This window comes from Vipera berus (assembly GCF_964194415.1).
Source record: "Vipera berus genome assembly, chromosome: 6".
Classification (NCBI taxonomy): Eukaryota; Metazoa; Chordata; class Lepidosauria; order Squamata; family Viperidae; genus Vipera; species Vipera berus.
The window spans coordinates 76,091,617-76,118,710 of NC_138208.1; the positions used below are offsets into that span (position 1 = coordinate 76,091,617).

The 27,094-nt window shown below is 44.4% G+C and overlaps 1 protein-coding gene across 1 annotated transcript in view; it reads right to left on the reverse strand.

Annotated features, from left to right (window-relative positions):
* Positions 1 to 2,965: 2,965 nt before the first annotated feature.
* Positions 2,966 to 27,094, reverse strand: part of LOC308670029 (sodium- and chloride-dependent GABA transporter 2-like) — a 96,582-nt gene continuing 72,453 nt past the window's right edge. Inside the window, exons 12-15 of the mRNA XM_081331161.1 lie at positions 8,366 to 8,468; positions 7,464 to 7,564; positions 5,108 to 5,278; positions 2,966 to 3,453 (exon numbers count right to left, since the gene is read on the reverse strand). Coding sequence (XP_081187287.1) covers positions 3,355 to 3,453; positions 5,108 to 5,278; positions 7,464 to 7,564; positions 8,366 to 8,468 — 474 coding nt within the window. The 3' untranslated portion in view covers positions 2,966 to 3,354. The remainder of the gene's footprint in view (positions 3,454 to 5,107; positions 5,279 to 7,463; positions 7,565 to 8,365; positions 8,469 to 27,094) is intronic.

The following is a 27,094-nucleotide window of genomic DNA, read 5'->3' on the forward strand; positions in this document are numbered from 1 at the left end:
TATTCAAATTTATTATACTGTACTCACCCAACCACAATGGACTCTGGCAGCACAAACGCTCCATTCTTATTCTGTCTGATAATCAACTTCTGGGCTGAATCTCAAAAAAGCATATGCTTCTCCACTGTTCTTTTGGGAAGTGGGGAGGCACGTTTTAAAGGACACCACTGTTCTCCAAGAGAACTGCTTGCTTCAAAACAGCCAAACAGTTCAGAATGACTAAGTAGCTGTCTCTTACCTCCTTTCCTTTGCTACTTTAGGGGGTTGCTTCCCTCTGTCTAATAATGGTGTTGGCTATGCCATTCGTAATGAATTTAGTGTTCTCTAAAGTGTCTCAAGTTGCTCATTCAAAGGGATGAAACCGTGAGTAAGCTGAGACTGCAAATTCCTTCATTTGAATTCAGTTAATTGTACAAAGGAAAAAAGCAGGCCAATGGGGGACTCAGTTTCAAGGCATGCTCTGCAATTTGTGAAGCTCAGTGCCCATTCTAATCCCACTGTCTGCTGCATTTGTGGAGATGAATGCAGCTGTTATAGGAGGAAACCAAGGATAGGAATGGATTAGCCCTCACTCTCTTAAAAGGAAAAAAAACATATAGGATAGAATATTTAGATTAGGAATAGATAACTTAGTGCATACCAGCTGTTTTGGATTTCAACTCCTATCAGCCTCAGCCAGTATAAATAGCAGCAAGAGATTATGGCAATTATTTAGCCCAGGATCACTGAAGGCACTAAGGCAGGGGTCTTCAAACTTAGTCCTTTTATGACTTGTGGACTTCGACTACGAGAATTCCTCAGCCAGCGTGCATGCTGGCTGAGGAATTCTGGGAGTTGAAGTCCACAAGTCATAAAAGGGCCAGGTTTGAAGACCCCTGCACTAAGGGATCTGCTCTGATTACTGATCTATGGCTGTGAAGGGTTGGAACATGGAAAATGGCCACTGCAAAATATTTTGCTTGTTGGAGACAGAACACAAAGGCAGTTTTCAAGGCCTTTATGCGCAAGTCAAAAGACATACTGTCCTGATTACTGCATGTAGGAGTCTTTAAAGGAGCCATTTTAACAGCTTAAAAAAAACCCAGTTCTCCTTTGATCTGTATTGGTATCCTCTTGATTTCATGGACACACTCATTTGGCTTTCTGGACCACAAGTGGTTTGATTTTTCTTCTTCTAGAATGCTTTTTTGATGTTCTAGTCTCTGCTGCAGCTCTGGTAACTTCTGGTGGACTTTCATCTCAATCCTAACAAGGCTGAACCTTGCTTAGTTTTCTGAGCTCCCCTAAGGTCAACCAATACGTTAAATACATTAACCATATGTTAAAGCAAATCTAATTTGTGCTGCTATGCAATTGTTTATTCTTTTAACTAGGAATTACATATGAGGAATTCATTGAGATTGGCGCATGAAAGTTGCCCTTATTTGGAGAGTTTGGGAAGTGGGGAGATTACCACGTCATTTCTCCCCAGGTCATCATTGGACTTCTCAGCAGTGGATTTCCAGAAGATTTATTAAATAGTTGCACAAATATTCATGCTGCAGTTGTGCCCAAAATAATAGATAGGACTGTGATTTAAAAATAAAGAGCTATTTCCTACTGTTGAAAAGAGGTGATCAGTTCAGATCTGTAAAGCTGCATAAACGTTTCACCTGGTCATTTCTAAAGTTCTATTAATATGGAAATGTTACTCAATTGCTGTTAGTATTCTGTCCTACAATTCCTCAATGCCTCCTGCTTGATCATATGACTCGGTTTCATCTTCATCAACCCTCACAAGAGATTGCTGCATAATGGCCAAATAACGGAGTCAATGAACAAGGAAGTTCTGAATAGCAAAGATACACATGCTAAGACTATGCCAATAATGATTTTTTTAAAAAAAAATTGTGACCAAAAATTGGGTGTTTTTTTTAAAGAACAGTGGTGATTTTAAGCAACACCAGATTGGCTTTGAATATCTGAGCAGGATTATCTTTTCTTTCCATTTTGTGGAATAGCAGGTAACTGCAGCTCATGAAATATTACAGCATATGTGCTGATACTACAGCAGCTGTGATCTATGGAAGAGAGCACGCTACACCAACTAGTGGATAATGAGATGCTGCACCAGACATAGAATGGATTCAGGAACCCTGCTAGCTAGATATGCAGCTCAGGTACACTTCAATAGTGCAAGTGCACTCATCAGATAGATTAACAAAGAAGCATGTTTACAGAGTACGGAATAACAGAGTTGGAAGGGACCTTGAAGGTCTTCTAGTCCAACCCCCTGCTCAAGCAGGAGACACTATATCATTCTGGACAAATGACCGTCCAATCTCTTCTGAAAACCTCCAGTGATGGAGCACCATCACTGTGTTTTGCATTGATTTCATATGTGTTTCACACTGATTTCATTAATGTAGTCTTCCAAAATTCGTTGATATTCTAAAAGTGAAAATAATTTCCACTTAATCAGTGGAACAACTTGAGTCCAGAAGTGGTGGGTGCTCCAACACTGGAGGTTTTTAAGAAGAGATTGGACAACCATTTGTCTGAAATGTTATAGGGTTTCCTGCCTGAGCAGGGGGCTGGACTAGAAGATCTCCAAGTTGCCTCCCAACTCTTGTTATTCTGCTATAGTTGTGAAAAGTGAGCATTTGCCTAGCCACATTTTTCTCATCTTTTCCCTAGTGGCTTTAGCCCCATTTAAAAAACAATGAAATAGTGTCCATGGTGGGTAAGCAGGTTTGTGCTGTGTATGGTAACAGATTTTTTTATTTATTTTATTTTTAAAGGTTCTCCTACTCCACCACTGAGCCAGTGAAAATCCATCAGAAGTGGCCAGCGACAAGGGAAATTTTCATCAACCCCTATCTATCATGTGGCTCTTAAAGGGAAAGAATATTAATTATGAATAACGCTATACCAAGTTCAAGAACTAATGAAAGCAATAGAAAAATAATTAAGTCTGGAGTTGAAGTAAGGACTCATTCTCTTTTTAAAAAACTCACACACCTAAGCAATAAATCATTGGAAGAAATGTGGATTTTGCAAATGGGCTGGAATTCTCCCTAAACCTTTTGCAAGAGGAATTCTATGCTCCCGTTAAAAGGTTTCCATCACAGTATTCTGTCCTTCCTGTTCCACTCCTAGATGAACCCATAGGGGAACATTGTGGTTTAAATTGCCTCCTCTAAATATGTTGCTAAACAGAAGAAGCAGCACTGCCTTGCACCCCACTTTCTGGGGGGAACCCTCTTTCACTAGCAGCCTTCCCAGGTTCTTTCAAAGAAAGTGAAACGAGGTGGCAAGTTCCTCTCTTCTTGGTCATGGGCCAAGATTGTCCAATGGAGATTGAGGGGTCCACTCCTAACAGTGAGAATCTAGTTCTGTCATGGGGAAGAGATGATGGCCTGGACACATTCTCTGAGGCAAATCTTCATCTGGACAGGCAAGCTGATGGAACCTCTGAAAAGAGAAATGGAGAGACGACAAAAACGGGTGGGTGGAAAATATTGCTCTTTACCAAGAAAGTCGTGGTCAGAGAATCCACAGGCAATCTTCAACTTACAACCACAATTGAGCCCCAAATATCTGTTGCTAATTGAGGCTGTTCTTAAGTGAGTTGTTAAGTGAATCGTGTGGTCTTTAAGTGAATCTGGCTTCCCCCCACCACCACCATTGACTTTGTTTGTTGGAAGTTTACAAATGATGATCACATGACCTCAGGACAGTACAACTGTCATAAATACCTAAAGACATGCCAGTTGCATGTAAGTGCCCAAATTTTGATCACATGTCCCTGGGGATGCTGCAAGGGTTGTAAGTGCGAAAAACATTCATAAGTCACTTTTTTCAGTGCCGTTGTAATTTCGAACGGTCATTACACAAACAGTTGTAAGTCAAGGATGACTTGTAGTTCTTTCTCACCCGATCCTTTTGTGAATACCTCCTCTCCAAAAGCACAGAAATGGATCTAAGCCTTGAACAGCCAACCTACAGCTAACCCTTGATTTAGAACCATCCATTTGGCGACTGCTTGAAGTTACAATGGCACTGAAGAAAGGGACTTACAACTGGTGCTTGTACTTACAACCATTGCAGCATCCCCACAGCCATGTTATTAAAATTCAGGCACTTGGCAAGATGCAGCCTTTACAACAGTTTCAATGTCCGTGGATCATTTGATTGCCATTTACACCTTCCCAGCTGATTTCTGACAAGCAAAGTCAATGGGGGAAGCTGAATTTTCTTAGTCATTGCATAATTCACTGCACTAATTCACTGAACAAAAAAGGCTGTAAATTTGGACCTTGCCTAGCAACAGAAATGCCCGTCCCAACTGTGGTTATAAGTTGAGGACTAAAGGTATTGAATATGGTTTCCACTGAAAAACAGCCACTGGTCCAGTGTCATTCCCTGGATCCTAAAACTGAGTTGAATTCATACCAAACACTGGAGTTCACAAATTGCTCTTTCAGTTAATTATTTCCAGAAGGATCCCTTCCCTGAAATGGTGGAACTTCAATATATCGTTTGGTATTCATTTTCAACCAGAACAAATACAGTTGTAGCATTTCTGGCTGACTACTTTGGAACAATTTAATCTTGAATAAGATCGCTGAACCTTGTTCTTTGAAATGCAGCACTAGTTTTTTTTTTTTAAAAAAACCCTCTCCCGCATACATGATACAGATATTTCTTTTACAGTAATTCTGTACCGGATACTCCTTATAATCAAAGGAAACCAGTTGCAAATGTCACACAGGAAATAAGATATTTGACTGAAAATCAATAAGCATAAGAGGAGGGAGAAAGAAATGATGGAATACCGCTAAGCTAAGTTCTCAACTGTGACATTGCTGAAGTATTATACAGCTAATAACAAACGCCCAGAAAGGCAATTTAGATTGTGCAGCCTTCAAGCCAACTCAAATCCAATAAAGCCACTGGTTCTTGCCAGTAACAGAGTGATTACTAGCAAATTAGTGCAAGGTCCCCATTCATTATTTTGGAACAGAGCAATGCTACCTCTGAAGGCCTATTGATCCTGGAGACTAGGCTGGCTTCCTGGCTCAGCCACTTTGCGTCCCAGTCCCCAGCCTAAAAATGCCAGTCTTACCTCTCTCAGGGATCCTTTAATGGTGGAAAGTTTGTAGAGAATCCAGAGGGGGATGCAGATCATTGAAGAGAGTGCAAGCAGCCAGCCGACAGTGTCTCCCCACCACGGGTACACGTATTTCTTGTTGTATGTCAGTGGGGTGTATTTAATCAAAGAAAAGAGAAAGGTTGCCTGGAAAGATTGAGCAAAGGAGGAAGCATTAGAGGCACCAATCTTTAATGAACTACTTTGCTGATTTTGTGCTGATCAGAATAACATAATCTGTCAGAATCCATTTATATCACATTCATAAATGTATGTTTAAAACATTATCATCCCCCCCCGGTATGGATTCTGCCATCTCTCGAGGAAGGAGGAGCATATGTGGATTCAGCCTGCCTTAGGTTATTTCAAAGACCAAGGGAACCTTTTGAACTGGGGGGATCAAAAGGGAGGGTTAGAGAAGAAGGTATCTGGCTTTTGTTTTCTTTTAATTCTGGAGAGGAAGAAGACAATAACCATAAAGATTCGAAGTTCCTTTTTTTCCCATGAAAGGGATGACACGAAGTAGAAGGATGGGGGCTGACCAAATGGGGTTGAGGAAAGGGGGGTTGAACCGGGTACCCTTTATAAAATTTCAATTTGTAAAACAATACTAAGTCCTGTCTTGTATTCCCACAACCAAGCATGTCCTAGTAAAGATTCCTTTTGGACTAGAACTGACTCCAAGAGTTTTTGTCTTCCTAAGACATGGTTTGGGGTGGGTCCTGACAATAATCCCTGATTTCAACCTGGGAAATACTCAACCTGGTGAACATAGACAGTCCTCGACTTATGATGATAACTGGGACCAGACTTTCTGTTGTTCGGCAAGGCGTTTACTGAGTCGCGCCCAATTTTGTGATCTTTTTTGCCACCATTGTTAAGCAAATTATTGCAATTGTTAAGTGCATCAGGTGGTTATTAAGAGGACCCCATTGACTTTGCTTTCCGGAAGATGGCTGGGAAGGTCGCAAATGGTGATCACATGACCCCAGGACACTGCAACGGTCATAAGTACATGCCAGTGGCCAAGTGTCCAAATTTTGATCATGTGATCAAGGGTGTGCTGTGACAGTTGTAAACGTAAGGACTGGTTGTAAGTCATTTTTTCGTTGTTATTTTTGAGCGGTCACTTAACGAATGGTCATAAATTGAGGGCTACCTGCATCAGGGGAATATTTTCCTAACGATTTTGCTAATAAGACACAACAGTCTATGGACCCAATCAGGGTCTTACAAATTGGTAAGACAAAAGAAATTGAGATTGGGAACCTGTTTCTGGACATTTTGTCCCTTCAACATAGCTTGGGCAGGGAACCACAATCTGTGCATAGTGCCTTTGTGGGAATTTTTAACTCAGTCTTGAATCCTGGCAACTGCCTGGATAAGTCCCTGCAGTTTTCTTGACAAAACCTTCGCCCGTTTTGCCATTTTCTTCTTCTTTCTGATGGAGACCAAGAGGCCCCAAGTCTCTCAGTTGGCTTCGTGTCTAAAGTGAGACTAGAACTCACAGTCTCTCAGTTTTTTTCCTAGAGCCTTTAACCACTACACCAACCTGCCTCTCATGTATACCAACTAGAAGGTGTCAAATAACACTGCACTATCTTTCATCCTTAATTCTGATGTTTAAGGATGAAAGTGTTTGCTTGCTTTATTCATTTTTTTTCCTACTGTCATTATGTTCTGTAAGAATGGGCTTCGCAGATTTCTATAGGCCCCATATATAATTAGAACTACTGGAGGTGAAAAGATCTAACATTTAAATACTGGCAGACATTTACATGACTGTGGGAGGCAAACAGCAACGGCATCAACCACCACCAAAATGAAACGATATACCTAATTCAAATGTGTACCTATTCAGAATCAGAATAGAGCTGGAAGGGACATTGGAGGTCTTCTAGACCAGCCCCCTTCTCCGGTAGGAAACCCTATACTATTTCAGACTGGTGAATTCTGAATGAATGTCCTATTTCTAATCATTATCACCCAAATATACATTGGTACCAGTGTCCATCTGCTGCATCTATGCAGGAGTCACAATAAGTTTCCAGAATTGGGAGACCCCTTTGAATGTGTGCTTCTACTGCTGAAGAACTGCTCTTAAGCACTTAATTAACTAAGTTAAAACTTCATTGATGGGATTGATGCAAATTTTACTTTTATCTGTTCTCTTTGGATTGTTTCTATTTCCATTCCCACCATGACTTTCTCCTATTTCTTCGTTGCCTGACAGCAACCACAAGCAGTGGTCAAAGTCTCTTTTGCCCAAGAGTCTAAACCATTTCCCTGGGCACCCTCTGGATTGGTCTCCAGATCAAGTTGTCCCACTTACCACGCAGACAGCTGGTGTTATGAATAACCAACAGTACTTAATAACAGGCCATGGTCTGTAGCCAATCATGTCTTCAATGTTATTGTAGAAACGGTCAGCACCTGTGAAAAGTTGAAAAAAGAACAATAGATGGTAAGACAGGCAGAACTAGTCTGCTCTTTACACCTATGGAACAGAGAAGAGAACCAGGATCAAGAAAATAAGAAGCACAGCAGACTAAACAGAAAGGTATTAGCAAGGAGAAGCCACTGAAGCAAAACAGTGAAAAGCAATTTCTCAAGGTCAGTTAAATTGGCAATATGAAACTGATAATTTCTTTTCTTATATAAGTATATAAGAAATAATAAGTCCCAAAAATAAATAAATAAATAAATAAATAAATAAATAAATAAATAAATAAATAAATAAATAAATAAATAAATAAATAAATAAATATTGGCTTCTTATAGGCTCAGAGTACTCAAGGAAAAACTTGACATTCTTTTCTCTCTGGAGTCCTCTGCATCTGCTCCAGAATCTTTTCCAGAAATTCCCTCAGTCTTTCAAAAGGACTTGAAGAGCACAAGGAAAAATGAGGGAGGAATTGCCTCCTTAATTCTGCTAATGAAAGCAGTTGCACCTATGTGAGACCAATATTGGATTCCATCTAGTGTCCCTCTGCCTACTCATATCAAATATGAAACTAGGTAAGAAGATCATTCTGCAGATTTCAACAGAAGTACTAGTCATGGGAAAGTTCAGGGATAGTGTTCCAGCTCCAGAGATGTTCTAGACTGGTCTTTGACAGGTATCTTGAGATATACTGTATGTTTTCTATCTAGCTCTATCTATGTGATTGCTAACAGTTGAGCCCAGTGTGACGACACATAATCAGACCTGTTTCCTGTTGCAATTGTACTTACCATATACCCAGCCAATGCACAGAGTCTCAAAAATGGCAACGAAGAGTAGGCACATCCCACTGGCAGCATAGTAGTCAAAGAGCTGGAAGACATACATCCCACCCTAAAGAGGGGCACATGTCCACACAGTGGGGATTGGGAAAGAGATGGAGGAGAGAGAGTTTTAAAATGATTAGATGAATATCTTTTACACTGCTAAGTACCCAAGCACTGAACTGATTTTATATATATAATTCTAGACAACCTGTGAGCCCTTGAGTCATCCTTTCGGAGATATATCCATACCAGATTCCTCAGTGCCTTCAACAGTGACAGAACTTTTAATGTACAGCCTTCACTGGAAAAGTTGGGATACAGAGAGGTATCTGACTTGAGAATGGGCTATGATGAATTGTATTACACAATCAAACATCAAGACGGGAAATGTTTTTGACATTTTGTATTATGTCATAAACTGTTTTATGACAAATTTTATGTCAGAAAATGCTTGATAAAATTTTATAAAATTTGCTAATTTTCAATTCCATGGGAATCATGGGTCCCAGATGTTGGACACAATCTGTACATTAGCCCATTTGAGGTACTTTGGTTGAAAGGTTTCACTCTATAATGCAACCTATTGCCCATGTCAGAATTAATCCTTCCATCCCTCTCAACCATCCAGCCAGAATTGATGAAGCTTCTTGGATGAGAAGTGAAATTTTTTTTTTCTTCCTCAAGGAAAAAGGAAAGAAAAAACCAACAACATAGTCCAGTTGCCTTTTGAAAAAGCATGACTTGGGTGACTGAGAATCTCCATAGATTGCCCAGTTAAAGATTATGAAGACAAGAGTTTTAGCAGTATATAGAGAACTTTAACCTTGAGACTTCATTTCCAGAAATATCCGTTCAGGAAATTATAATTCTCATTTTTTAACACATGCTCTAGTATTTTCCTAGACATTTTTTCTCTTAAACTAAAACTACTTGTGGTGACTCAATGAACTTTCAGTTCCTACTTAGTTCCTACTAGTAGAAAGCACCAAGTGGGAGTGAATGAGCAGTCCTCTGTTTATACATATTATACAGGGATTCTGACTATTTTCTCTCCATTTAACTGGTATTTGGAGAGCCTAATAACTCAATGTGTCTGAAGATAGCCTGTTATTCATTTCTAGTATCAACAGAACCATCTGTCTTCCCCACCTCTGGGTGTTCTTCTCCCCTTTGTGATAGAAAGTTTCTGAAAACTAGCTTACACTAAGGTGGTTCATTTTTTCAATCCCCATATCCTGCAAACCTCCCTCCCTCTCTCTCTCTCTCTCTCTCTCTCTCTCTCTCTCTCTCTCTCTCTCTCTCTCTCTCTCTCTCTCTCTCTCTCTCTCTCTCTCTCTCTTTCAGACACACACACACACACAGAGATAGAGAGATACACACATACACATGCATAACTAAGTCAGAGGTTGTATCTTAAACTTTGTCCCCACATACATTCCAAAGACAAGTCAAGTTTTCACAAGAATGCCATCTTCACATATTTTAAGTTTCTTATTACCATGAGAAGGAGTGAAAAAGAAGTTATAGTATGGGAATGCAAAAGATATACAGAGAGATGGGATAGGGATAGGGATAGGGATAGGGATAGGGATAGGGATAGGGATAGGGATAGGGATAGGGATAGGGATAGGGATAGGGAAGTAGATAGATAGATAGATAGATAGATAGATAGATAGATAGATAGATAGATAGATAGATAGATAGATAGATAGATAGATAGGTAGGTAGGTAGGTAGGTAGGTAGGTAGGTAGGTAGGTAGGTAGGTAGGTAGGTAGGTAGGTAGGTAGGTGGGTGGGTGGGTTAGTGGATGGATGGATGGATGGATGGATGGATGGATGGATGGATGGATGGATGGATGGACAGACATATAAGTGTCCTCCTGTAGAAAATGTGAATTCTTGAGAATTGCATCTGCAAAGCTACTTTATGCGATTCTGGCAAAATTGGTTCTGTGCCCTTTTTCACATTTTCATCCAAAGGACAGTAAATTGACTTCAAAAGTCATTAGGGAATAACATAAAAAGCAATTCCAGCTAAATCACAATGTACTGATATGTGGGATTCAAACTATTTCTCATCTTTAGTTTTAGATGTCAGCATCGAAGCATTCGTCTCTCACAGCAGAGTAGAAATGAAGACGCAACTGTTGCTATGCATAAGATTTCAGAGTGTCAGATGGCAATTTAAGAATTTCTAGCCTGCCTTGGTATGGAGAAAGTGAACAGGGAGGCATTTTTTCTCTCCCTCTGTAACAGAAGTCATACTGAAAGGTTATCAAATACAGTTGAGCAATGTGAAGTTCAGGACAGAGCATTTTTCACAGAAGCATTTTTAACCTGTGGAATTTCATATGAACTTGGGGCAATGACCACTAATTTGGAAGGCCATAAAAAGAGATCAGACAAATTCATGGAGACATAAACATAATTTTTTTTTGTAGAAACAGAGGCTATTTCTGAATAACAACTGCTAGAGTACAAAGGAGGGGAGGATACAGTTGCCATCACATTATTTACACACACACACACACACACACACACACACACACACACACACACACACACACACACATATCTAATTATGAATTGCTCCAGTAAAGAAACATATGCTGTAAAACAAATCAGTTCACTTATTATCAAAGTTTATTACTATCATTACATATTATTTCTAGGTAAGATAAAAAGACAAATATACACAAACACACACACACACACACACACAAAGTTGTAAACTGAGCCAGAACCCACATATTTTGGACAGCTGCACAGGACACAATGGCTAAGGCACTGCTCCAAAGGACAACATTCTCATTTATCCCTTATAAGGGATGAATTGATTCAAAAAAACAAGGGAAATAAAATACAGGTAGTCCTTGACTTAAAGCAACTCATTTAGTGACAATGGGAAATTACAAGGGTACTGTAAACAGCGATTATGACTATTTTTCACACTTACAATCTTTGCAGCATCCCCAGGATCACGTGATCAAAATTCAGATGCTTGGCAACTGACTCACATTTATGACAATTGCAGTGTCCTGGGGACATGTGGTCACCTTTTGTGACCTTCTGACAAGCCAAGTCAATGGGGAAGCCAAATTCATTTAACAACCACATTATTAACTTAGCTGCAGTGATTTGCTTAACAACTGTGCAAAAGAAAGTTGTAAATGGGGCAAAATGCACTTAATAGCTGTCTTGCTTATCAACCAAAATTTTGGGCTCAGTTGTGGTCGTAAGTCAAGGACTACCCGTAGGACTGTGGATAAAATCCTGTAATGCTCACCCTTAAAAGGCCAGCCTACACTGCTTGTCACATCCCTCAAACCTCCAGAAATCCTGCTGCCAATCCAGTAACAAACCATGAAATTACAAAGCTGTGATTTCCTGCTGTTTTTTTTAAAGAAAAAAAGTAAAAGCAATGCGGGAGGTTGTCTGAATAGGTTTAACACGCTTGAGATGGATAAACACTATCAATCCCCAAAGGCATGAAAACCCCGGGTCTGCCAGTAGAAGAGCAGGCTGGTCTTAGAAAAATTGCTGTATTTGTGCTGCTTTCCTCCCCTCTTATTTGAGCTTTTTTTTTCCAGCACAGCAGAGTTTGCCTATAAAGAGTTGCCTATAAAAGGTGCAACCTTGAAACAGGTGTGGGAGGAGATACATGTTTTGGAAGCTCTGCAGGCACTAAGCAGAGAAAAACAACTGAATACAAGAAGTCATTTTCCCTTCAAAGGGAGTGGATGGTCCAGAGGAAAAAGGAAGGATGGAGACACAGCAAAGCACAAGCTAGAAAGATGCAAGTACTCTTATAAAAAAAAAATCAAAAGAAATCCCAGAAAAAAAGAAGAATTAAGGTAGAAAGCAGAATGGGATTTCTAAGAAGAAAACATTGCTTGGATAAGAAAGAGAAAATGTAAGAGTACAATAGTTATACTGTAGTATAGAAGAAATATTGTAATAGTGATTGACTATTATAATAGAATAGTAAAAGCAGTCTGAGGCTGGGCTAGCTGAAGGAAAAACCTTTTTACTCAATCCTGGTTACTGATGGCATTCACAATTTATTTTATTCATTCATTTATACAGTATCCTGCCTTTTTCTTTTTATAAATAACTCAAGGCTATGGGGTCCGGGCTGCTCTCTGAGCTTGGTAGTTTTCTTTCATTAACTAATTAGGTAACATCATCAGTGCGCTACTTTGGTAATGAAACATCGGCAAGAAAACAAACAAGCTCAGAGAGCACCAAGGACCCCACAGTTCAATCCTGAGCTACAAATATTCCCTTCTATAGATAACTCAAGGTGATGAACACACACGATGCTCCTTCCTCTTATTTTCCTCATAACATCAACCCTGTGAGGTGGGCTGGGCTGAGAGAGAAAGTGGCTGGCCCAAAATCACCCAACCAGTTTTCATGCGTAAGGCTGGACTAGAACAGTCTCCTGGTGAATGGCTCAAAATCACCTAGTCAGCTTTCATACCTAGGAAGGGTCTAGAACTCACAATTATTGGTTTCTAGCCTGGTGCCTTAACTACTAAAACCAGGGGTAGGCAACCTTGGCTCTTTTATGACTCGTGGACTTCAACTCCCAGAATTCCTGAGCCAGCATGGCTCAGCTTGGAAACCTCTCCCTTTTCCCTCAGCATGGTTGGCTCAGGAATTCTGGGAGTTGAAGTCCACGAGTCATAACAGAGCCAAAGTTGCCTAGCCCTGTACTAAATCAAACTTCACAATCAAGGGCCAACCTTGTGTGCTACCTCTTAGTGCACATGGTGGAGAGATGGGATGGCGCTCATATTGAGACTGACACTGATATGTTCCATCATGGTGCTGACATTGAAATCTGTTCCCTAATAAAAGCATGTGCTTAATTTCCCTTAAACATATAAACTGAGTATAAGTTAGGAAAGCCATTACATTTCATTGAAAGCCCTTGCAAGGCCTTTTATGGCTGATATATCGAACAAGCCGTGTAAAAAATTAAGACTTGCCTAGCTAATTCTTTATACTAATATTTATTCACATTCCTAATTGCAAAATTTAATCTTTACAAATTTTATCCTATGGTCAATATACTTAAATTTATTATTTCTGCTTTTCTGTCCTATATATTCCATTTGCATACATTATTGCCCAACTTCTATAATCACATGAAATTTTAGTCTGGTGAAATATGTTAATTTTTTTTTTTTTTTATGTCATAGGATTGAAAAATGAAAATTCAACAGAACTGCTACTTTTTCTCCCGCATGAAAAATAAGCAGATCTCAGTATCTTCTAAGTTGAAAATTGGGCTGCACATGAGTGATGGTTGGTAGGTGGCTTTCCTGTTTTTGTACAATTGTGACTGCCATAGATTCTTCATTTCCTACATCAAACAAGAAAAGTGTTAAATGACAGAGAACACAATTAAATATCTGTTTAAATGTCTGTGAGACTCCTGGTCCAATCAGGGCTCCATATGCATGTACAGTGGCATTTAATGGCACATTTTGTCACTCATTCTTTCATATAGTGCTGAATGAAATACTGAAATACTGAAACATTTATGAACAACGTAGTTGAATGTTGTTTAATAAATATAGCTTCGCTGGGCCTACATACAAACAGGCAGAAGAGATCTAACTTTTGAGTGACTCAGGAATTATTTCAGCCTTCCCCAATTTTTTCCTGCCTCAACCCTTTTCAAATAATAAATATTATACACTATAGCAGGGGTAGGCAACGATGACCCCTTTATAACCTGTTAATTTCAGCACCCAGAAGTCCTGAGCCATTTGTTCAAGAATTATGGGAATGGAAGTCCACAGGTCTTAAGGGGGTCATAGTTACCCACCCCTGCACTATGTTGTATTTAGACAAAGTCTGCGCGCAACAATTACAGTTTCAAAAGTCAGCAGGGTGAAATCCGAAAGCAGAAAAGTCTAGAGGCTTTTTGCTATCTAAATTAGAGCAAACTCTGTGCAGTTTCGTTATTTTACTTTGAAGGGAAATGGGAAAGGATGGAGGGGAAAAAAAACCTTACAGTTGTCTTCATACAGGTAATCCTTGATTTACGGCTGGTTACTTAGCAACCATCCAAACTTACGACCGATCCTAAAAAGGGGAGTTACACCCCAAATTCAAAGTTCCAACAGTCAAGCCCCCTCTGCCGTCACATGACCAAAACTCGTGCACTCAGCGACACAGAGACATGTGCAGTCCTTTGCAGTGTCCCATGGTCACATGACCACAGTTTATATCAGGTTTTGCTGGAAAATGACACTTTGGCAAAACCCACGCCCAAAGTAACAGTTGTGGCATTCTCTTAATGACCATGGATTCACTTAATGACCACTGCAAAAAGGTCATAAAAATTGAGTCAGTTATGACTGACCTGTTTTATTACCTTTACAGCATCTAACCATAATAGGCAGGCCGCAGGCTCCATTACGATTGTATGTTGAGGACTACTTATATACAGGACTTGTAACGGTTTTATAAAGCAAATGGGGTGGACTTTTTTTTTAAAATCCCATTTATATCCCGCCCTTCTCCGAAGACTCAGGGCGGCTTATAATCTAAAGCACAAATCAATGTGCTTAGCAATAGCCTTTATTCTATGTATATGCCTGCTTATTAGGGCTTTTGCCCCCCCCCCAAGCGGCATTATTACAAAGTCAGCTTATTGCCCCCAACAATCTGGGTCCTCATTTTACCTACCTCGGAAGGATGGAAGGCTGAGTCAACCTTGAGCCTGGTGGGACTCGAACCTGCACTAATTGCAGGCAGCTGGTGTTACTTAAGGAGGCATTAGCCCACTGCTACACCAAGGACTTACATGTTTTTATAACTTTCTCCAATTAATATCCATGAATAATGTTTCTCAACATTAGTAACCTTAAGACATGTGTACTTCAACTTCCAGAATTCCCCTGCCAGTATAGGAGTGTCTTACTAGCTCAGGGGTGTCAAACTGCCAGCCCGTGGGCTGGATGCATCATGAGGAAGTTTTGCTAACCCCAGCTCCAGCAAGGGGAAAAAAGTCATGATACAGCGCAACACGTCACAGGATGCGGCAAGTTTGACACCCCTGTACTAGCTTATAGGTAGGAAGGACAAGTGAGCAATTTTCGGCACATCAAGAACAAATTTGCATACCTAACTAATAATAATAATAATAAGTTGGAAGGGACCTTGGAGGTCATCTAGTCCAACCCTCTTCTCAGGCAGGAAACCCTATACCATTTCAGGCAAATAGCTGTCCAGTCTCTTCTTAAAAACTTCCAGTGTTGGAGCATTCACCACTTCTGGAGGCAGGTTGTTCCACTGGTTAATTGTTCTAACTGTCAGGAAGTTTCTCCTTAGTTCTAGGTTGCTTCTTTCCTTGACTAGTTTCCATCCGTTGCTTCTTGTCCTGCTTTCAGGTGCTTTGGAGAATAGCTTGGCTCCCTCTTCTTTGTGGCAGCCCCTGAGATATTGGAACACTGCTATCATGTCACCCCTCACCCTTCTCTTCATTAAACTACACATACCCAATTCCAGCAACCGTTCCCTATATGTTTTAGCCTCCAATCCCCCAATCATCTTTGTTGCTCTTCTCTGTACCCTTTCTAGAGTCTCAACATCTTTTTTACATTGTGGTGACCAAAACTGGATGCAGTATTCCAGGTGTGGCCTTACCAAAGCATTGTAAAGCGGTATTAGTACTTCACTTGATCTTGATTCTATCCCTCTGTTAATGCAGCCTAGCACTGTGTTGGCTTTTTTGGCAGCTGCAGCACACTGCTGGCTCATATTTAAGTGATTGTCTACTAGGACTCCGAGATCCCTCTCACAGTTACTACTATTGAGCAAGGTACCACCTATACTATACCTGTGCATTTGATTTTTCCTGCCTAAATGTAGAACCTTACTTTTTTCACCATTGAATTTCATTTTGTTAGATAGCGCCCAGTGTTCGAGTCTGTCCAGATCCTCCTGTATCCTTCTCAACAATAACAGGAATAAAATTATTCTGGCCAATATAGATTTTATTACTGAAATAAGAAAATCAGTTATAACCTCTGCAGTGGGTTTCTTTTTGTTATGAATTATATTCAATCTTGGTACTTTACGCAAATTCCTAGACTACAATTTCTTTGTCCCTGTCTGTTGCTACTGGTTTTTAGTAAGATGCTTTTCCCCTCTCTACTGTATTTGAAAATACTTCTAAGAACATTGAGATGACAGATGTTTCTCATTTTTTTTCCATCGCATGATACTTTCTTCTTTACATGCCCAAGTCAGACAAGAACAATAATAAAAATTAAAGTAAAAGTAATACATGTTCCTCAAATATTATTTATTCATGAATAATTACAACGGGAAAAAAGTGTTCTTCCCATTAAATATTTTTTTTAAAAAAAATCTGGGGGTTCCTGGGCTGACTTCACATTTCAGGAGGAAATGTGTCATTTCATGGTCATTCCTGGTTGTAGTGGCCATGCTCCAAATGGTGGTGGATCAGGGGCCTAGTGGTAACTTAAAAGTAAGCTGGATCCCTTTGGCTTTGGTTAGGTTGATAACAAACAAACAAACAAAAAGATCCAAAACGAAAACAGGACGGGAATCATAAGCAACCTTTGTCAGCTCCAAAAATACCAAGCATAAACATTGGCTGTCTCTATCTGAAAGCTAGTTGCAGTTGACAAATCAAGGGAGTATCTCATAGGCTTTAGCTGCAGGGATTGATCTAACCAGTCTAGTTATTGCTTTACATCAGAGTTTCTCAAACTTAGAAACTTTCGAACATGTGGACTTAAGTTCCCCAGAATTTCCCATCCACCCTTAACTCTGGGAGTTGAAAACCCCAAGGGCTCTCGCTTGTGGAGTTCCTCAGGGATCGGTCCTCTCGCCCCTCCTGTTTAACATCTACATGAAACCGCTGGGTGAGATCATTCGTGGTTTTGGAGTTGGGTATCATCAATATGCTGATGATACCCAACTTTTTATTTCTACCCCAAACCACCCCAGTGATGCCCTCGCTGTGATGTCCCGTTGCCTGGAGGCGGTTCGGGTCTGGATGGGGAGGAACAGACTTCAGCTCAATCCCGACAAGACTGAGTGGCTGTGCATTCCGGCATCCCGGGACATTCAAAATGTTCCATCTTTGTCTATGGGGGGTGAGTTTTTACCCCCCGTGGATAGGGCTCGCAACTTGGGAGTCCTCCTAGACTCATGGCTTAATCTGGAAGATCATATAGTAGCCGTGACTAGGGGGGCTTTCGCCCAGGTTCGCCTGGTGCGTCAGTTGCGGCCCTATCTGGACCGGGATGCCCTGTGCACGGTCACTCATGCACTCGTGACCTCTCGGCTGGACTACTGCAATGCTCTCTACATGGGGCTTCCCTTGAAGACCACTCGGAGGCTCCAACTGGTACAGAATGCAGCCGCGAGAGTTGTCTTGGGAGTTTCCCGGTACTCCCATGTTACACCTTTGCTCCGCGAGCTGCATTGGCTACCAGTTGTCTTCCGGGTGAGGTTCAAGGTTTTGGTAATGGTTTTTAAGTCCTTACATGGCATGGGTCCGGAATACCTCAGGGACCACCTGCTGCCGGCGTCAACTCCCCTCTGCCCCGTGCGTTCCCACAGAGAGGGCCTCCTCAGGGTGCCTCCGGTCAGAGAATGTCGGCTGGCGGCCCCCAGGGGGAGGGCCTTCTCTGTGGGCGCCCCGGCTTTATGGAACCAACTGCCGGTGGAGCTCCGGATGGCACCGGATCTCCGCTCCTTCCGGCGCGGGTTAAAGACCCATTTATTCGAACAAGCTGGCCTGGCCTGATGGGGGAACGTTCTGGGTTTTTATGGGTTTTTATATTAACTGTTTTAATTGGGCAATTTATTTAATCTTTTTTAACTTTTGTATCTCTATTTATATGCCCTGTTCACCGCCCTGAGTCCTTCGGGAGAAGGGCGGTATAAAAATCCAATAAATACAAATACAAATACATGTCTTAAAGTCGCCAAGGTTGAGAAACACTGCCTTACATTAAGAGAATGCTTCATTGTAGAGTATCTGTAAAAGTCTCTGCAATAGGCAGGTAGGGGAATCAATAGAGAAACTGACAAAGAATGAAACCTCTTCATTTCCAGACTATGACATACATACATACATACATACATACCCATCAGACTATCCTTTTTCAGGATGACCAATATTACACAAGGTATAGAAAGGAGTAGAGGGACGCGGTGGCTCAGTGGGTTAGGACGCTGAGCTTGTCGATCAGAAGGTCGGCAGTTTGGCGGGTCGAATCCCGAGTGCCGCGTAACAGAGTGAGCGCCTGTCACTCATCCCAGCTTCTGCCCACCTAGCAGTTCGAAAGCACGTAAAAATGCAAGTAGAAAAATAGGGACCACTACGGTGGGAAGGTAACAGCGTTCCGTGCGCCTTTGGCGTCTAGTCATGCCGGCCACATGACCACGGAGACGTCCTCGGACAAGCGCTGGCTCTTCGGCTTTGAAACGGAGATGAGCACCGGCCCCTAAAGTCGGAAACGACTAGCACGCATGTGCGGGGGAACCTTTACCTTTACCTTATAGAAAGGAGTAAGAAATAGTTCTATCTGTCTGTCTATCTATTTTTGTTGTTGTTAGTTGCGAAGTCGTGTCCGACCCATCGCGACCCTATGGACAATGTTCCTCCAGGCCTTCCTGTCCTCTACCATCTTCTGGAGTCTATCTAGGCTCACGCCTACTGCTTCAGTGACTCCATCCAGCCACCTCATTCTCTGTCGTCCCCTTCTTCTATTGCCCTCAATCTTTCCCAGCATTAGGCTCTTCTCCAGTGAGTCCTTCCTTCTCATTAGGTGGCCAAAGTATTTGAGTTTTAGCTTCAGGATCTGGCCTTCTAAAAAGCAGTCAGGGTTGATCTCCTCTAGGACTGACCGGTTTGATCGCCTTGCAGTCCAAGGAACTCGCAGGAGTCTTCTCCAGCACCATAGTTCAAAGGCTTCAATTCTTTGGTGCTCAGCCTTTCTTATGGTCCAGCTTTCACTGCCATACATTGCAACTGGGAAGACCATAGCCTTGACTATACGCACTTTTGTTGACAGGGTGATGTCTCTGCTTTTTAGTGTGCTGTCTAGATTTGCCATGGCTTTCCTCCCAAGGAGCAAGCGTCTTTTAATTTCTTGGCTACAGTCCCCATCTGCAGTGATCTTGGAGCCCAGGAAAATAAAATCTGTCACTACCTCCATTTCTTCCCCATCTATTTGCCAGGAATTGAGAGGGCCAGATGCCATGATCTTGGTTTTCTTAATGTTTAGTTTCAACCCAAGTTTTGCACTCTCCTTCTTCACCTGCAACAAGAGGCTCTTTAGTTCTTCTTCACTTTCTGCCATTAGAGTGGTATCATCTGCATATCTTAGGTTGTTGATGTTTCTTCCGGCAATCTTAATTCCAACTTTTGATTCATCTAGCCCTGCCTTTCTCATGATGTGCTCTGCATATAAGTTAAATAGGCAGGGTGACAGTATACAGCCTTGCCGGACTCCTTTCCCAATTTTGAACCAATCAGTGGTTCCGTGTCCAGTTCTCACTGTTGCTTCTTGGCCCACATATAGATTTCTCAAGAGACAAATAAGATGGTCTGGTATGCCCATCTCTTTAAGGACTTGCCAGAGTTTGTTATGATCCACACAATCAAAGGCTTTAGCATAGTCAATGAAGCAGAAGTAGATGTTTTTCTGGAACTCTCTAGCTTTCTCTATGATCCAGCGTATGTTGGCAATTTAATCTCTAGTTCCTCTGCCTCTTCGAAATCCTGCCTGTACTTCTGGTAGTTCTCGATCCACATACTGCTGGAGTCTAGCTTGTAGAATTTTAAGCATAACTTTACTAGCATGTGAAATGAGTGCAATGGTGCGATAGTTTGAACATTCTTTGGCACTGCCTTTCTTTGGAATTGGAATGTAAACTGATCTTTTCCAATCCTGTGGCCACTGTTGAGTTTTCCAAATTTGCTGGCAAATTGAGTGTAGCACTTTTACTGCATCGTCTTTTAAGATTTTGAATAGCTCAGCTGGAATACTGTCACCTCCACTAGCTTTGTTGTTGCTCAGCTTTTCTAAGGCCCACTTCACTTCACATTCTAGGATGTCTGGCTCGAGGTCAGTGACCACCTCATTGTGATTATCAGGGACGTTAAGCTCATTCTTGTATAGTTCTTCTGTGTAATTTTGCCACCTCTTCTTAATCTCTTCTGCCTCTGTTAGGTCCCTGCCATTTTGGTCCTTTATCATGCCCATTTTTGCATGAAACGTTCCTTTCATCTCTCCAATTTTCTTGAAAAGATCTCTGGTCCTCCCTATTCTATTGTTTTCTTCTATTTCTTTGCATTGTTCATTTAAGAAGGCATTCTTATCTCTTCTAGCTATTCTTTGGAATTCTGCATTTAATTGGGCATATCTTTCTTTTTCTCCCTTGCCTTTCGCTTCCCTCCTTTCCTCAGCTATTTGCAAAGCTTCCTCAGACAGCCATTTTGCTTTCTTGCATTTCTTTTTCTTTGGGATGGTTTTGGTTGCTACCTGTTGTACAATGTTGCGAACCTCTGTCCATAGTTCTTCAGGCACTCTGTCTATCAGATCTAATTCCTTAAATCTATTTGTCACCTCTACTGTATATTGAACAGGGATATGATTTAATTCATACCTGACTGGCCTAGTGCTTTTCCCTACTTTCTTTAATTTAAGCCTAAACTTTGCAACAAGAAGCTCATGGTCTGAGCCACAGTCAGCTCCTGGTCTTGTTTTTACTGACTGTATAGAGCTTGTTGTGATTCAGGGCCAGCCTGTGGGTCCGGCAGCCGGCTCGGATGTCTCGGATGACTCAGACGAGGGGGAGGAGGAGGGTGTTGAAGACGAACTTGCTGATGATGGCTTGGAGGCTTCGCAGAGCCCCCAGCCAGGGCCCTCTTCTCAGCTGCGCGAGCCCGACAGTGCGGATGATGATGACCCACAGCTGGCCCTGTTCAAGGACGCCCGACGCAGGAGGCAGTCAAGCAGGAACAAGCAGAGAAAGGCTGTGGGACTCCTCGGAAGGAGGCACAGGGAGGCCACGCCCTGAACTCTAATAAAAGGAGTGTTTGGGGAAGGGCTGGTTGCTGAAAGCAACCGCTCCGTTTGAGGATCAAAGTTCCGGTATCTCGTTTCTTGTTCTGTTGTTTTGCTTGTGAATTAAACTTGGCAGACGCCTTCCAGCCTCAGTTGTTTTCCAGTCTCTACCGTTTGTACAGGGGTTGCCTTTCTGCAAGGCCGGTAGCAGGCTGGTACAGAACAGTTTGCTTTCAGCCTCCCACCCCTTACTACTAAGATGGAGCAGCTACGTGCCGAGAATGCTCAGCTTACTCAGCAACTCACTTTGCTGGCAGCTCAGGTGGCTCAACTGCAAGCTCAGGTTCATGCTGCACCCCCACCCAGGAGGAAATGTCAGATAGCAATGCCGGATAAATTTGCTGGCAATCCAGAACTGTTTCCTGCCTTCCTGGGACAATGCCAGCTTTTTATCAGCATGAGAGCAGCTGATTTCCCCACTGACCGGGATAAGGTGGGATTCGTGTTAAGCCTTCTTTCGGGGGATGCAGCTCGTTGGGGCACGCCTCTGCTGGCACAACCTATCCCTTTGTTGGATAACTTTGTGGGGTTTTGTGACCATATGCGCCTAATGTACGAGGACCCAATTAAGACGCAGACTGCCACCCGACGCCTGAAAGCTCTGAGGCAGGGTCAACGCCTCCTACAGGCCTATATCAGCGATTTCCGGCTGCTTAGCCAGGATTCCGCCTGGAATGAGGCTGCGCTCGTGGATGCCTTCCAGGATGGATTGTCGGAGGAGATGTTGGATGAGCTGGCCCGCGTGGACATTCCCTCAGACCTGAATGGGCTGATCCATCTTTGCCTGCGGATCGATGCCCGGCTGCAGCAGCAAAAGAGTCGCCGTGCCACCCCACAGACCCCTGCCGCCCCTGTTGTGCGTGAGCCCCCAGTCCAAAGGGAGGAGCCAATGGAGCTGGGTGCCGCCAGGTCTCGTCTATCGGTGACGGAAATGGACAGACGACGATCGGGGGGGTTGTGTTTTTACTGTGGGGACCCTGGACATTTGGCTGCTTCTTGCCCAAAGAAGCGTCAGCGGGCATCAGTGACCAAGCCTGCCCCGAGAAAGTCCCCTACTTTGCTGTCGGGAAACGCCCCGAGCCCGATCTAGACGGTGTGAGAGATCGGGCGTCCCACAACAACCACACTGAGCGACGCCGTTCCGATGGTGCCTGTGAACCTCCACGGCATTTGATTTTGGAGGCACATCTGATCCTTCCTGGCAAGCCAGAGGGGATTCCAGTCCATGCCTTAATTGACTCTGGGGCTACCACAAACTTTATGGACTCAGCCTTTGTGGCCAAATGGGCTGTTCCCCAGTGTCCGGTGGATCCGCCCATGTTAGTGGAGACTATCGATGGTCGAGTGCTCCTGTCCGGGCCTATTACGGCCGCCACGCAACCAGTGTGTATGGCCATCAGTTCCCATGTGGAGGCCATCCAGTTCTACATCACTTCGGATCTGCACTTCCCCGTGGTCTTGGGACTGGCGTGGCTCCGGGCGCATGATCCACAGATCTATTGGTCTCAGAACTTGGTCACCTTCCCAAGCTTGCAGTGCGTGGACCACTCCCGCCATATCTGTGCCGGCCAGGTGGAGGGTTCCCCAGGGGTTTCCTTGCCTCCCGAACTGTCCGACTTTGCTGATGTGTTCAGCGAGTCAGAGGCGGATCAATTACCCCCGCACAGGCCCTATGACTGTTCCATTGATTTAGTCCCTGATGCGCCTCTCCCAGTGGGGCGTTTGTACTCCATGTCGGAGCCCGAGTTGGCTGCATTGCGGGACTTCCTGGAAAAGAATTTGGCTCGCGGTTTCATCCGGCCCTCGTCCTCGCCAGTGTCTGCACCCGTGCTCTTCGTCAAAAAGAAGTCGGGCGAGTTACGGCTTTGCTGTGACTACCGGAAACTCAACGCCATCACGGTGCGCAACCGTTACCCGCTGCCCCTCATCCCCGAGCTCTTGGACCGACTCCGGGAGGCTAAGATCTTCACGAAACTGGACCTGCGTGGAGCTTACAACCTCGTCAGGGTTCGGCCGGGTGATGAGTGGAAGACGGCGTTTGGTACTCGCTATGGACATTTTGAGTACACGGTGATGCCGTTTGGCCTGACCAACGCCCCCGCTGTGTTTCAGCATTTTATGAACGACATCTTTCGGGATTTGTTGGACCAGTTTGTCGTGATCTACCTGGACGACATCCTGATCTACTCCCCGTCGCGTGAAGTGCATCATCAGCATCTCCGTCAGGTCCTGCAGCGCCTCCGAGAACATCGGCTGTTTGCCAAGATGGAGAAGTGCCAGTTCTACCAGGTGACCATCGATTTCCTGGGTCACCGCATTTCTCCTGAGGGCATCGCCATGGAGCCGAGTAAAGTTGAGTCGTTGCAGAGTTGGCAACCCCCGCGTCGCGTGAAGGATGTTCAGCGACTTCTTGGATTTGCCAACTACTATCGAACATTCATCCCTGGCTTTGCTGCCTTGACAGCCCCCCTCACCCGGCTCCTGCAGAAGAAGACTCGGTTCCAGTGGAACGCACCAGAACAACAGGCGTTCCAGGCTTTGAAGGAAGCCTTCATGAAGGAGCCCATCTTGAAGCATCCTGACCCGCAACGGCCGTTTGTCGTGGAGGCGGATGCCTCCGACATTGCCATTGGGGTCGTGTTACTCCAGGCAACGACGCCCAGCGGTACCCTTTTCCCTTGCGCGTATCACTCTCGGAAATTGAACCCCTCGGAGCGCAACTATACCATCTGGGAGAAGGAGCTGCTGGCCATCAAGGCGGCGTTCGAGGCTTGGAGGCATCATCTGGAGGGGGCGCGGCATCAAATCGAGGTCCGGACGGACCATAAGAATCTGGAAAGCCTGCAGACCGCTCGGAATTTGAACCAACGCCAGATCCGGTGGTCCCTTTTCTTTGCGAGGTTTGACTTCCGGGTTCGGTACATACCAAGCGGGCACAATCAGAGAGCAGATGCTCTGTCCAGGAAGCCCGAATATACCCGAGTGGAAGACAAGCTTCTGCCCAGGACAGTGATCCCCGTCGAGTCTTTTGCTGCGGTGCGGGAGCCGGTTGATATACGGGCTCGGATCCGGGAGGCGCAGCAGCAGGAGGCGTGGGTGGCTCAGCGGAAGGAGGAGGTGGGGCCAGACTCGCCTTGGACGGTCATGGATGGACTCTTGTATTATCGTGACCGGCTCTATGTTCCGGGAGGGCCACTCAGGGGACTCGTCCTCAGCCAGTGTCATGATAACCCGGCAGCGGGGCATTTTGGCCTGTTCAAGACTCTGAACCTGGTCTCCCGTACCTTCTGGTGGCCCCGAGTCCGACACGACGTCCAGTCTTATGTCACCTCCTGCATCCCATGCAGGCAGGCCAAGTCAGCGACAGGGGCCCCGCCTGGATTACTGCAGCCTTTGCCAACACCCAAGAGACCCTGGGGGGCTGTGTCCATGGACTTTCTGACGGATTTACCCCCATCCTCCGGCTTCACGACAGTGTTTGTGGTGGTGGACATGCTGACCAAGATGGCGCACTTCATCCCCTGTCGCGGCTTACCGTCAGCTCGCGCCACTAGTCGCATGTTCATCCAACAGGTGTTTCGGCTGCACGGCCTCCCCGATAGAGTCGTCTCCGATAGGGGGGCCCAGTTTACAGCCCGCTTCTGGCAGGAGTTGATGCGTGCATTGGACATCAAGGTTTGCCTCTCGTCCGCGCATCATCCTCAAACTGACGGGGGTGCTGAGAAGGTCATCGGTATCCTGGAACAGTATCTGCGCTGCTACGTCAACCTGCAGCAGGACAATTGGGTGGACTATCTGGCCATAGCCGAGTTTGCCTTTAACAACTCGCAGCACACCTCCACGCAGATGACACCGTTCTTGGCCAATGTGGGTTATCACCCCCGGTTTTTCCCCCTTTCTCCCGTGGACTCACCGGAGCCGGCAGCGAACGACTTCATGGCAGAGTTACAGGCGATCCAACGATTGGTGCGACGGCAGCTGGAGAAGGCCAAGGCCGATTACAAGAGGTTTGCCGATCGGTCGAGACGGGATACGCCTCCACTATCGGTGGGGGATCGGGTCTGGCTGTCCACCAGGAACCTACCATCCACACGGCCGGCGAGGAAGTTGGATCACCGTTACCTAGGACCGTTCCCAGTCGAGGCTGTCATCAATCCGGTCGCCTATCGTTTAACTCTGCCACGTTCCCTGCGCGTGCACCCAGTCTTCCATCGGTCCCTGTTGGTCCCCGAGCAACCGGCTTGTCCACTCTGCCAAGTGGAACCTCCCCCATCAGGACCTCATGATGGAGGCAGCACCCCCGAGTACGAGGTCGCCAGCATCAGGGATTCCCGTTGGCTGAAAGGTCGTTTCCAGTACCTGATCGAGTGGAAAGGATACGGACCGGAGGACTTCACCTGGGAAGACGCGACCGCCGTTCATGCCCCTGCGTTGGTGACTGCTTTTCACGAACAATTCCCATCCCGACCGCATCCGGATCGGCAGACCCGGGGGAAGGGCCCTGCGATGCGGGATAGTGTTGTGATTCAGGGCCAGCCTGTGGGTCCGGCAGCCGGCTCGGATGTCTCGGATGACTCAGACGAGGGGGAGGAGGAGGGTGTTGAAGACGAACTTGCTGATGATGGCTTGGAGGCTTCGCAGAGCCCCCAGCCAGGGCCCTCTTCTCAGCTGCGCGAGCCCGACAGTGCGGATGATGATGACCCACAGCTGGCCCTGTTCAAGGACGCCCGACGCAGGAGGCAGTCAAGCAGGAACAAGCAGAGAAAGGCTGTGGGACTCCTCGGAAGGAGGCACAGGGAGGCCACGCCCTGAACTCTAATAAAAGGAGTGTTTGGGGAAGGGCTGGTTGCTGAAAGCAACCGCTCCGTTTGAGGATCAAAGTTCCGGTATCTCGTTTCTTGTTCTGTTGTTTTGCTTGTGAATTAAACTTGGCAGACGCCTTCCAGCCTCAGTTGTTTTCCAGTCTCTACCGTTTGTACAGGGGTTGCCTTTCTGCAAGGCCGGTAGCAGGCTGGTACAGAACAGAGCTTCTCCATATTTGGCTGCAGAGCATATAGTCAATCTGATTTCTGTGTTGACCGTCTGGTGATGTCCATGTGTAAAGCCGTCTCTTGGGTTGTTGGAAAAGAGTGTTTGCTATGACCATCGTATTCTCTTGACAAAATTCTATCAGCCTGTGCCCTGCTTCATTTTGTACTCCAAGGCCAAACTTGCCTGTTATTCCAGTTATCTTTTGGCTTCCTACTTTAGCATTCCAATCCCCCATGATGATAAGAACATCATTTTTGGGTGTTAGTTCTATAAGGTGCTGTAGGGCTTCATAGAACCGGTCAATTTCTTCCTCTTCAGCACCGGTGGTTGGGGCATAGACTTGGACTACTGTGATATTGAATGGTTTGCCTTTGTCTATCTATTTTACTATCTCATAAATTAAGGCATGAAATAAGTATAGGAAATGAAATGTAATTTAAATTTGCCTGATACCAACATTCACCATACCACTCCATACTTTTTACCCTTGCAGGTCATCCTTGTTCCCATCATTCCAATAGCTCCTTTC